This window comes from Carya illinoinensis, chromosome 8 (genome assembly GCF_018687715.1).
Source record: "Carya illinoinensis cultivar Pawnee chromosome 8, C.illinoinensisPawnee_v1, whole genome shotgun sequence".
Lineage (NCBI taxonomy): Eukaryota > Viridiplantae > Streptophyta > Magnoliopsida > Fagales > Juglandaceae > Carya > Carya illinoinensis.
In genome coordinates this window covers 29341774-29352784 of record NC_056759.1, presented here as the reverse complement: position 1 = coordinate 29352784, position 11011 = coordinate 29341774, and the positions used below count along the sequence as shown (strand labels likewise).

General features: G+C 36.5%; 1 protein-coding gene across 1 annotated transcript; it reads right to left on the bottom strand.

Moving 5' to 3' along the window:
* Positions 1-8250: 8250 nt before the first annotated feature.
* LOC122318246 (probable methyltransferase TCM_000336) lies at positions 8251-9970 on the bottom strand. The gene is made up of 4 exons (XM_043135451.1): positions 9689-9970; positions 9196-9603; positions 8847-9119; positions 8251-8740 (listed from the first exon to the last, which is right to left on the bottom strand). The coding sequence occupies exons 1-4, from the start codon at positions 9767-9769 to the stop codon at positions 8288-8290; spliced, it is 1215 nt and encodes a 404-aa protein (XP_042991385.1). The 5' UTR covers positions 9770-9970; the 3' UTR covers positions 8251-8287.
* Positions 9971-11011: the final 1041 nt, after the last annotated feature.

Sequence of the window (11011 nt, the reverse complement as noted above, 5' to 3'; positions counted from 1 at the left end):
ATATTGTCAGTCCCGTACAAGTGAACCACAAAGTATCAATTAAGCAAAAGCCCAAAACAACTCTGCAAGACTGAATTTAGATGTCAAATAACTGGGGGTACTTAGCTCGCATATCAACTTCCTTTTCCCAAGTCGCCTCTTGAATATTATGATTTTGCCAAAGTACTTTGACCAATGGGATCTTACGGTTCCGCAACTCTTTATCTTTCCAGTCAAGAATTTGCATTGGCTTCTCTTCATAGGTCAAGTTGGATTGTAAAGGTATGCTATCGGGATCCACTATCATTGGTGTCTGATTCCCAAAACTCTTTTTCAAAGAAGACACGTGGAAAATATTATGAATTCCATGGAACTCAGTTGGCAATTCCAAACGATATGCTACTACTCCCACTTTCTCCACTATCTCAAAGGGTCCCACATATCTCGGACTTAACTTGTTTTTCACTCCGAAACGACTTACTCCTCTCATAGGAGATACCTTCACATAGACCCAATCTCCAACTTTAAAATCTATGCTCCTCCTTCAATTATCAGCGTAGCCCTTCTGTCGACTCTGTGCTGTTTTCATTCTTTTTTTAATCAAGTGTACTTGGTCCTTTATCTCTTGTAAGACTTCTGGTCCAACTACTTTGCTTTCCCCTACTTTATTCCGATACAGAGGTGATCTACACTTTCTACCATACAAGACTTCATATGGTGCCATTTGAATAGTGGCCTGGAAACTATTGTTATAAGCAAATTCTACCAAAGGTAATTGTTTCTCCCAACTCCCTTCGTAATCCAAAATACAGGCCCTTAACATATCTTCCAAATTTTGAATCGTCATTTCTGTCTGTCCATCTGTTTGTGGGTGGTATGCACTACTAAACCTCAGACTAGAGCCCATCAATTCTTGTAAACTTTTTCAGAAGTGTGACGTAAAACGAGAGTCTCTATTTGATACGACCGTCTTAGGCACTCCATGTAATCTGACAATTTCTGCTATATAAATTCTCGTCAATCTTTCTAGAGAATCTGTATTCTTGATGGGTATGAAGTGAGCACTTGTTGTCAGGCGATCAACTATTACCCAAATAGTATTATTTCCGGCTGAGGTCCTTGGAAAGTCTACTATAAAATCCATGGAAATATCCTCTCATTTCCATTCTGGGATTGGCAATGACTGCAATTTATCGGCTGGCTTTTGGTGCTCTGCTTTTACTAATATACAGACAGAACACTTGTTCACAAACTCTGCTACGTCCTTCTTCATTCCTTCCCACCAAAAAGACTGTTTCAAATCCTGATACATTTTTGTACTACCAGGATGAGCAGTGTAAGGTGTGTTATGAGCTTCCTTTAGTACTTTTTCCTTTAACTTTTCGTCTGCTGGAATGACTCTTTGGTCCTTGTAATATAGAGTCCCATCCTCTCTGAGGCTAAAGTCCACTGGTCCTTTTGACTTTTCAATCTTTTTTACAACTTTCGCAAGTTTACTATCCTTCTTTTGACGGTCTTTCAGTTCTTCCCAGTCTAATGGAATGAATTCTTGGATTGTAGTCAACATGGTTTCCTGACTACGGTTTCTAATCAACAGTTTTCTCATACTACATAAGAGGGAATTTACTTTTGATGAAGGAACTGATGAAGCTTCTTGTCTGCTCTTGCGGCTTAAAGCATCAGCTACCACGTTGGCCTTTCCAGGATGATACTTGATGTCGCACTGATAGTCGCTGATTAATTCCAGCCATCTTCTTTGCCTCATATTAAGATTCTTCTGCTCAAACAGGTACTTTAGGCTTTTGTGATCCGTGAAGACTTCACACTTCTCGCCATACAAATAATGTCTCCAAATCTTAAGAGCAAAAACTACTGCAGCTAATTCCAAATCATGAGTAGGATAATTCTGCTCGTGATTCTTCAGTTGTCGTGAAGCATAAGCAACCACTTTCCCTTCTTGCATTAGCATACATCCGAGTTCTGCCTTAGATGCATCGCTATATACCACAAAAGATTTAAGAGGTTCCGGCAGTGTAAGTACCGGTGCGGTGGTAAGTCTTTTCTTCAACTCAAGAAAACTTGTTTTGCACTTATCATTCCAAGTAAATTTCACATTTTTCTTAGTCAGGGCGGTGAGTGGTCCAGACAAACGGGAGAATCCTTCCACAAATCTTCTATAATAACCAGCCAGTCCTAAGAAACTTCGGATCTCATGCACACTGGTCGGTCTCTGCCAGTTCGTTATGGCTTCAATTTTGCTTGGGTCTACTGCTACTCCTCTACTAGAGATCACATGACCTAGAAATTTTACTTCTTCCAGCCAGAATTCACACTTACTAAGTTTGACATAAAGTTTCTGATCCTTAAGTATAGTTAAAGCCATGCTTAGATGATGTCTGTGTTCCTCCTTGTTCTTAGAGTAGATTAAAATGTCATCAATAAATACGACAACAAAATTATCCAAATAAGGTCTGAATATTTTGTTCATCATGTCCATGAATGCGGCTGGAGCATTGGTTAACCCAAAAGGCATCACCAAAAACTCGAAGTGGCCATACTTTGTCCTAAAGGCAGTTTTCAGCACATCTTGATCCTTGACTTTTAGCTGATGATATCCGGATCTCAGGTCAATCTTTGAAAACACTACTGCTCATTGCAATTGATCCAACAAATCATCGATTCTGGGTAATGGGTATCTATTCTTAATCGTCACCTTATTCAACTCTTTATAGTCTATACACATCCTCATAGATCCATCTTTTTTCTTCACGAATAACACAGGTGCTCCCCACGGCGAAGAACTGGGGCGGATAAAACCCTTCTCCAAAAGTTCCTCCAATTGTAGCTTGAGCTCCTTCAATTCGGTAGGGGCCATACGATATGGCGCCTTGTGAGTCGGAGTTGTTGCCGGCTCCAACTCTATTTGGAATTCTACTTCTCTATCCGGTGGTAAACCAGGTAACTCATCAACGAAAACTTCAGGAAAGTCTTCAACCACAGGTATCCCTTGGATTCCTATAGTTTTGGTTGTCTCCTCTACAGTTATCAATAGAAACGCTGAGGCTCCATCATCGATACACTTCCTAGCTTGCAACGCCGAGATCAAAGGTGGGGTGGCCTTAACTGATGTTCCTGCGTAACTCATCCTGTCTTTAGTTGGAGGTTCAAACACAACCTCTCGTTTTCAACAGTCTATCTTAGCGTAGTGCTTGAACAGCCAGTCCATCCCCAAAATCAGGTCGAATTCCATTTGACTGAATACTAACAAGTTAGCCTTTAGTGTCCTTCCTTCTAGCTCTAACGGACAATCCTTAACTAAACGGGTACAAGATACTGTATTCCCATCGTGAATTAATACTACAACCCGTTGTGGTAAGAGTTCAGTCTGCAAACTACAAATTCATGCAAACGCTGTAGACACAAAGGACTACGACGCACCTGAATTGAATAGTGCACAAGCCGAGAACATAAACAAATTAACCCTTCCTAAAAACATATATATATACACCAATATTAATACTAATTCTAACACGTTCATAATACTTGCAACATCATAAATACTAAAAGGAAAGGAAAAATAAAATAAAATAAAAAATACCAGTCATGACGCCAGTTTCATCAGTTTCAGGTGCGTCAACATCAAAATCACCTGGTGTTACTGCATACACGTGCCGGGATGTGGGGCCTTGGCTTGCGATCACCAGCTCCACTACCTTGCTTGGCGTTAGGACAATCTCTAATCATATGTCCTGGTTTTCCGCATCGGTAACAGACTCCATATCCCCTGTAACATTCTCCAGGGCATGGTGAATAAAAGGACGGCTTCTGTCCTCCTATCATTATTCCCTTGCCTTTCTCCGGACTAGAAAAAAGCCTCTTTTTCTCAGCACTACTGCTTGTAGTAAATGGCATGACCCTCTTTCGATCGGTCATGTTCTGGATCGCCAATTCCTTCTGCCAAGCCTCTGCTATCGCCGCTACATTTACCAACTCTTGGTAATTTTCTATTCTAAGGCAAGCTACTTGACTTCGGATTCTAGGCAGAATTCTTGCTTGAAACTTTTGTGCCTGCATCTTTTGAGTTGAAATCAAGTGTGGTGCAAACCTTCCCAATGCCATGAATTTAGCAGCATACTGCTCTACAGTCAAACTACCTTGTGTTGAGGACGCAAATTCCAGGGCTTTCAATTGTTTGATAGAGTCTGGGAAGAATCTGTTGTCAAACTCTTCCTTGAACCTCTCCCAAGACAATGCAACCATACTACCTAGTTCCCTAACTAGAAGTTGCCTACGTGTATCCCACCATATTCCAGCTTCTCCTTGGAATAGGTATCCAGCATATAGAACCTTTTGGTCCTCAAGACATCCACAAATCTCGTACGTTCTCTCGAGATCTATAATCCATTTCTCGGTTCTCAGTGGCCCTTCGTTACCAAAAAAATTTGGGTAACGGTAAATCATAAACTTCTCATATGGACAACCCCTAACTTCGGGTCTAGGTATGTTCACTTGTTGTTGTTGCTGATGTCTAAGTACGTCAGTCAGCATACGTACAGCTTCAGCTAATCCTCCATCCATCGGGGAATTATGATTCTCCTGATTGATATCATCTTCAGGGTTTTGAGGTATTCTACCACGAGTCATTTGTCCCTTCCTGTAACACACGAGTATACGTATTACAACCATATAATACCTCTCATACCTTTAAGAAATTCAAGCCTAATGACGACTAAATTTCAATCCTAATATTTGGTGCATTTCCTAAGGACATGTGGATTTACTGCCCAGAGACGTATTGCTCTGATACCACCCTGTGAAGCCCTCAAATTCCGTTTGGGATCAGACAGACATTTGAAGCGTCGAGACATGCAACACAAGGTTACCTGCCCCCGTTTATGACATATTAGATGCATGTTAGGAATATTGCATCTTATATGTCATGAACGGGGGTAGGTAACCTTGTGTTGCATGTCTCGACGCTTCAAATGTCCGTCCGATCCCAAACGGAATTTGGGGGCGTCACATTTGCTACCTCTAATGAAGTTTTGTTGAGAACGGCCAATAGAAAAGTTTGCTTGAGATCAAGGGGCATTCTTCATACCCTTTGATTGTAGCTAAGATCAAGGGGCATGCTCATCATCTAATGACATTTCATTCAGCATCCTTCATTAGCTTCAAAGGTAGTCTCATCTTAAAGGAGCATTCACACTATGGTGTCCTAGACTCGATTAGTAAACATGCCAATAAATTACATTCCTAGAGTTTAGCCGCCTAAATCCTATAAAGTCTGGAGTAAATAAGGGCTTTCTTAAGTCAAATCATCAAGAGCATTAACTGAAAATTAAGTTCATCTTTTCACCATTTTTTTCCTCATGAGCAACAACCAATTGTTAGTCTGGAAGTTGCACAAGGCAAAGACAATGTTCAAGCAGTTGAGAGGACTTGGCCCAAGCTATATAACCAGACTTTAACAGCAAATCAGCTGTTGTCACATATAACTATTATTGACACAACAGAGTTGCAGGAATTTTGCATACAAGCGAGCTCTCCAGAATGATAATTTCACACTTTTTCATATAAACAGTCCACATATAGATCGAAAGAATGAAGTGTTTCTTTTTTGTTTACCTTTTTCTTTTATACATATTGATCTTAGATAGTACTTTTGCCTCTACTCGTATCATATGCATGGAAAGGATATCAAAGGTCCCACCTTTCCCTCAAAGATGAATTTAATATTTTTCAAACTAGATATAATCCATAGTATGAAGCATAAGACGGTATCAGAAATGCATCATGGGTCTTCTCCCTCGTTTTCAAGAAAAAAGGCTACAATAAATTCCCAAAAAAAAAAAAAAAAAGGTATTTTTTAAAAGAAAAGTGAAAAATCAGTTTTTCAATCAGCAGATCTAAAATGGAACTTCTAAATTCAAACCGAATAAACAATGCCCAAAACAAGATAAATCATATCAAACACAAGTGAGTATTAAATAAATTAACACCGTACTTGTAACGAAAATTGTCTGAAAGCCTTTTTGACCTCATATTTGAAAACTTAGAAAATAGGTTGCATATTATTTAAGATCTAACCACTTGTTACTATAACCAATGCTTTTAAAGAAAAGAGAGAAAATGTTGTACACTCAGATATTAGAGCACATCAAGGATTGTAAGATCTACAAATAAATAGAAAATAAAATGTGAATTACACGTTTAGATCTAAGAGTAGATCTAGAACAAAAAAGTAAAAACAACTCAAAACCATGTCTTGTTGTGGCCATGGTGGTTCTTGAAGGCCACCCATCGAGGATCTCACAAAGAGACAGACGATCATACCATGGTTGTGGAACACAGCAACCTGGTCATAGGCTTGCGAGAAGAAAGCTACAAAAATGTGAGAAGCGGGAGGATGAAGAGAACGAGAAGATGGAGAGGAGGAGGGTTTCGAAGGGAGCAAGGGTAGGATTTAAACGAGAGAGAGAGAGAGAGAGAGAGAGAGAGAGAGAGAGAGAGAGAGAGAGAGAGAGAGAGAGAGAGAGAGAGAGAGAGAGAGAGAGAGAGAGAGAGAGAGAGAGAGAGAGAGAGAGAGAGAGAGAGAGAGAGAGAGAGAGAGATACCCGAATTGGGTAGGCTTAGGTAGGTCGATTCGGTTTCTTGCCATCCGTAACATAACCGGTCGGAAAATCCCGACTTGGATGAGTAGTCTACTCGTACATACAAAACATCTTCTCATTTGTTTGCATATCTCTTTATATATATAAAGTGGCTATCTAACGGAATTTTATTGATTTAACGGTTTTTGTTGTTTTACCGTTAAAATTAACGCCGTTAGTTACATGAATAAATTAAAGTGGCTCTCTCTTCTTAAAAGTTTTTAATTTTTTAATCTCTCTCTCCCCAATCACTTATGAATAAATTCATAATTATTAAAATTCATGCAGCATGCATAATCCTGTAACCTATGCATTGATGATCATTTATTTATGAGGTATATTAGATATCTATATATATATATATATATTCTATTATATATATCTATATAAATTATATAAATATATATTCTATATTCTATTATATATATATGATCTTTTATATAAATTATAATTTATATATCAATTTATTTATGTGATTTAAAATTTTTATTCATTCCTTATATAAACAAAGAGAAATGTAAAATAATTAAGTTTAAATATATTTACCAACTACATTTATGAATACAATTATCCTAATAAAATATTATTTATTTATCAATTTAAATTCATTATGAAACATTAAAATCAAATAATAATATCTTATAAAAACCTTAGTATTTTATTTCTTTATAAAAATTATGTTACTTTTTAAAAATAATCGCTTTATTAAATTAAGAAAACGTGCTATGCACGTTTCTTTACTGTTAACAGTTTATCTCCTGTGTTGCATATGTTTGTTTCAAGATTTTTTTTTTTTTTTTTTATAAATTCTAAATGCTTTAAAACTGATTTAAGTCTATCTTACTATTTGATGTTAGAATTTATATATATATTTTTTTAAAATATTACATTATTATTCAAAATTTTTTCCTTAATAAAAATAATATTTCTATACACTGGACGAACGTCCCTTGGACGTTGCCCAACCACTAGTATATATATATATATATATATAAACTTTTGACTTTACTTACGTAAATAGAACTCACAGTATCATTAATGTTTCCTAAATGTATAACATTACAAAAGAAAAACAAAAAGAAAATATAGACAATCCAAAAAATGGAAAAAAAAAAAAAAAGAAACTTAAAACACTAATGGTCGACACGTGCATAGCATCTGGAACATTTTGTCTGCATTTAAACTGGAAAATAAAAAACAATAATGGTCGACAGGTGCACAGCATGTGGGCTTCACCATACTTTACATTGACATCCATATTATCCAGAAAGATATTTAATGCATTGAGGTCTATATATTGTGTCTCTGTTTTAACTGCAAAAGAAAGAAGAATTGATCATAAAATTTCAAAAAATCTCAATCACCCACCGACCAAGGTGTGTGGCTGATAATTGATTAAGTTGGAGTTGATTTATTTTATACCAACTCCGAACTCCGACATTGGAGTTCGAATCCAATTCCAATTTACATAACTTTCGATCTCACTTCGACTTTGATTCATAAGATCGAGTTGAGGATAGTTGGATTTAAGTTTTTTATTTTTTTTTTTATTTTTTCAGATTTTGCAAAATATTAAAAAATATTTTAGATATTAAAAAGCAAAAAATATTACTAAAAATTGGGAATGGATATTGGACATTTGCTCGCATTACTTATCATAATTTTCTTAAAACAACAGCGAAAGTGATGGGCCTGATTTCTTCTTTGGCCACTTCTTCATCCACTATTCTTCCGTAAATCTCAAACAGATCGTCCAAAATCCTCTCTCCGAAATGGTGGCAAATCATTGATTCTTGGGTGGCTCTTACTGTCATGGCCACATCCCTTCCATAGCTCAGACAATCCTTGTCCTCCCTGATCTCTGTTTCAGACATCTCAACTTGGTCGACACCCAAAGAACCTTCCTTCTTCACCATTTCTTCTTCTACTCTGTTCTCCATGATTGCAGTTTCATAGCTGTGACCATCATTAACATATCTCTCGATTTCAAACATCTCAAATCGGTCAACCGCAAAAGAACCTTCCTTTCTCACTTCATCTTCTATTTCATCCCTTGATGGTGCATAGAAATGTAAATGGTAATCAAGCTTCTCCTTCTCAAATTCTCCCTTCAAATTTAGAGCCAAAAAGGCGAAACATCATCACACTTGTATATATATGTCTATGAAGGAGTTTTATCTTCATGAACGTAATTTTTCATTAAATTGACTTTACCTTTGAGACCAACTCGGCCAAGGACCGGGAGAGAAGTTCCCAGAAGAAAGAGTTGCCTCTGTCAACATGATCTTGACCTCCCCTACCCAGGAGGATCAGCACCATTCGTCCTCCACCAACAACTTCCTCAGACCGGGAGCAAAGGAAAGCATTGAAATCCTCCTGAAATTGCTTGAAATATGCCCGAGACACCTGTGGAGGGCTGGATTTGGATATGTAAATATTGCCTTGATTTATTGACTTGCCCTGTTCATCGAAAAGACCTGGGGGAACCTGCATGAATTTTCTAGTTGATAAACATGATAAAACGGGGGAAAAAGCAAAATAGATGTTAAACAAGTAGTCTCACCCTGGAGAGCCAGTGCAAACTGTAGGATGAATGGACAAAATGCAAGCAATTGTTGGGGAAAAGTCTTCCATAAAAGGAGCCAGCATAGGCTCCTATGAAAATAGGACTCCCACAGCCAGTTCTCTCTTTTCTAAACTCCCTATAGAATTCCGGCAAGGCCTTGAAGATTGAGTTGAAGTCATTTGTCGGAAGATCGTTAAGGTAGACTTGAAACTCAGGGGGTGCTGGATTCAAGTTGTTGCGGCTCGACCCTTCAACAGTTTCAACAATGTCTCTGATGATGCTTAGGGAGTTGGGTCCAGAACCGCAACCCAAATCAGCTATGCCTACTCTCTTTGGAGTGGTTGTTTGAAAAAGTTGCTGCACTGTTGCTGTGGTTATGTGCTTCACCACATCGGAGGTCTTCTTCTATATTCAAAGAAAAGAAAATAAGGAAACCGATGGACAGTGGGGGTAGAGATTAAAATAATGAACGTGGAAGAGAGGGGAAGACCTGGAGGGAGGAGTTTTTGGCATAGCTAAAGACCCCAATTCCCTCATTCACGTGGAAGACTTTCTCCACATCCATTTGCATCGGTCAGGATTTGCCTCTGATCTCTCTGGATTGAACTTGGTGGCGTATTGGTCTCTCTTACTTTTGAAGCTATTTATGATGATGTTTCTCTTTTCTAGCTCTCCCCTAATTATTGTCTGCCATTCCCTGATGCTTCCTTGGAGGTCAGTGTTTGAGGCCCAGAAACACAAGCGACATGGAGTACTGAGGTGTAAACTGTACTCTTAACTCTTGAAGATGTGACTTTTGACTCATTTAAAAATAAAAAAAATGAAAGAAAGAAAGAAAAAAATAGAGATATAAACTGTACTGAATTATCTTTTTGGATGATGACACAGCTACTACCCACTTACTATCTCTTTATTATTCTAATATATTTAAAATTTTTATTTTTTAATTATTTTTGTTTAATTTTTTTTCATCTTTAATCATTAAGAAAAAATTAAAATAAATACAACTTCATAAATAGTCACTTTTTAATTAACTATTAAATAAAAAAATTAAAAAAAATAAATATTAAAAAAATAATAGGAGAATACTAAGCTTATCATTATTCAAAGAGAAAAATGTTGCATTTTTTGGGCGAGGTAGATTACAGGGATAAGCCCATCGAAAAATGATACCACGTAATATAATTTACAACATGTTTTAGAATGATATTTTTAAACAACAATATTATTATTCTAAAAATATTCATAATTTAAAACATAATTATATAAATTACAGTAAAAATATGTGTTTAGTAAATCATTTTTCAACCCACTCAGGCCTATTATTTTTCTTTTACTAACTTTTCCAAGCTTGTACCTCTTCCCTGTAATGCGTTCAGTAACTGTGTTGTCGGCTGTTATTAAAAACACAAAAGAATTATTTTGGCCCCTCAAAGTCAAGGGTATCAGCATGTAATACAATCCGTGAACCTCCGTGAATCAAATATTAATACGATATAAAATTAATGATTTTTGATTTGGATCAAAATGAATTGATTCGTTAAGATAAGATTAATAAACAGGTCAACACAATAACTCGTTTAAATTTTAATTTAAAATTATAATTGTCTTATTGATGAGTGATAATATTAATATTTCTCAGTATACTTATGTTTTATTGTTATAATTATAATTCTGAACCTATATTCATATTTGTAATTGTAGGGTTTTTAATATTGGTTATTATAGGTTAAAATTTGAAAAATATTGATATTTTCTTGTTAGTAAGTAGGCTTATTATTATTTTTAAATATTATAACTATTAATAAATATA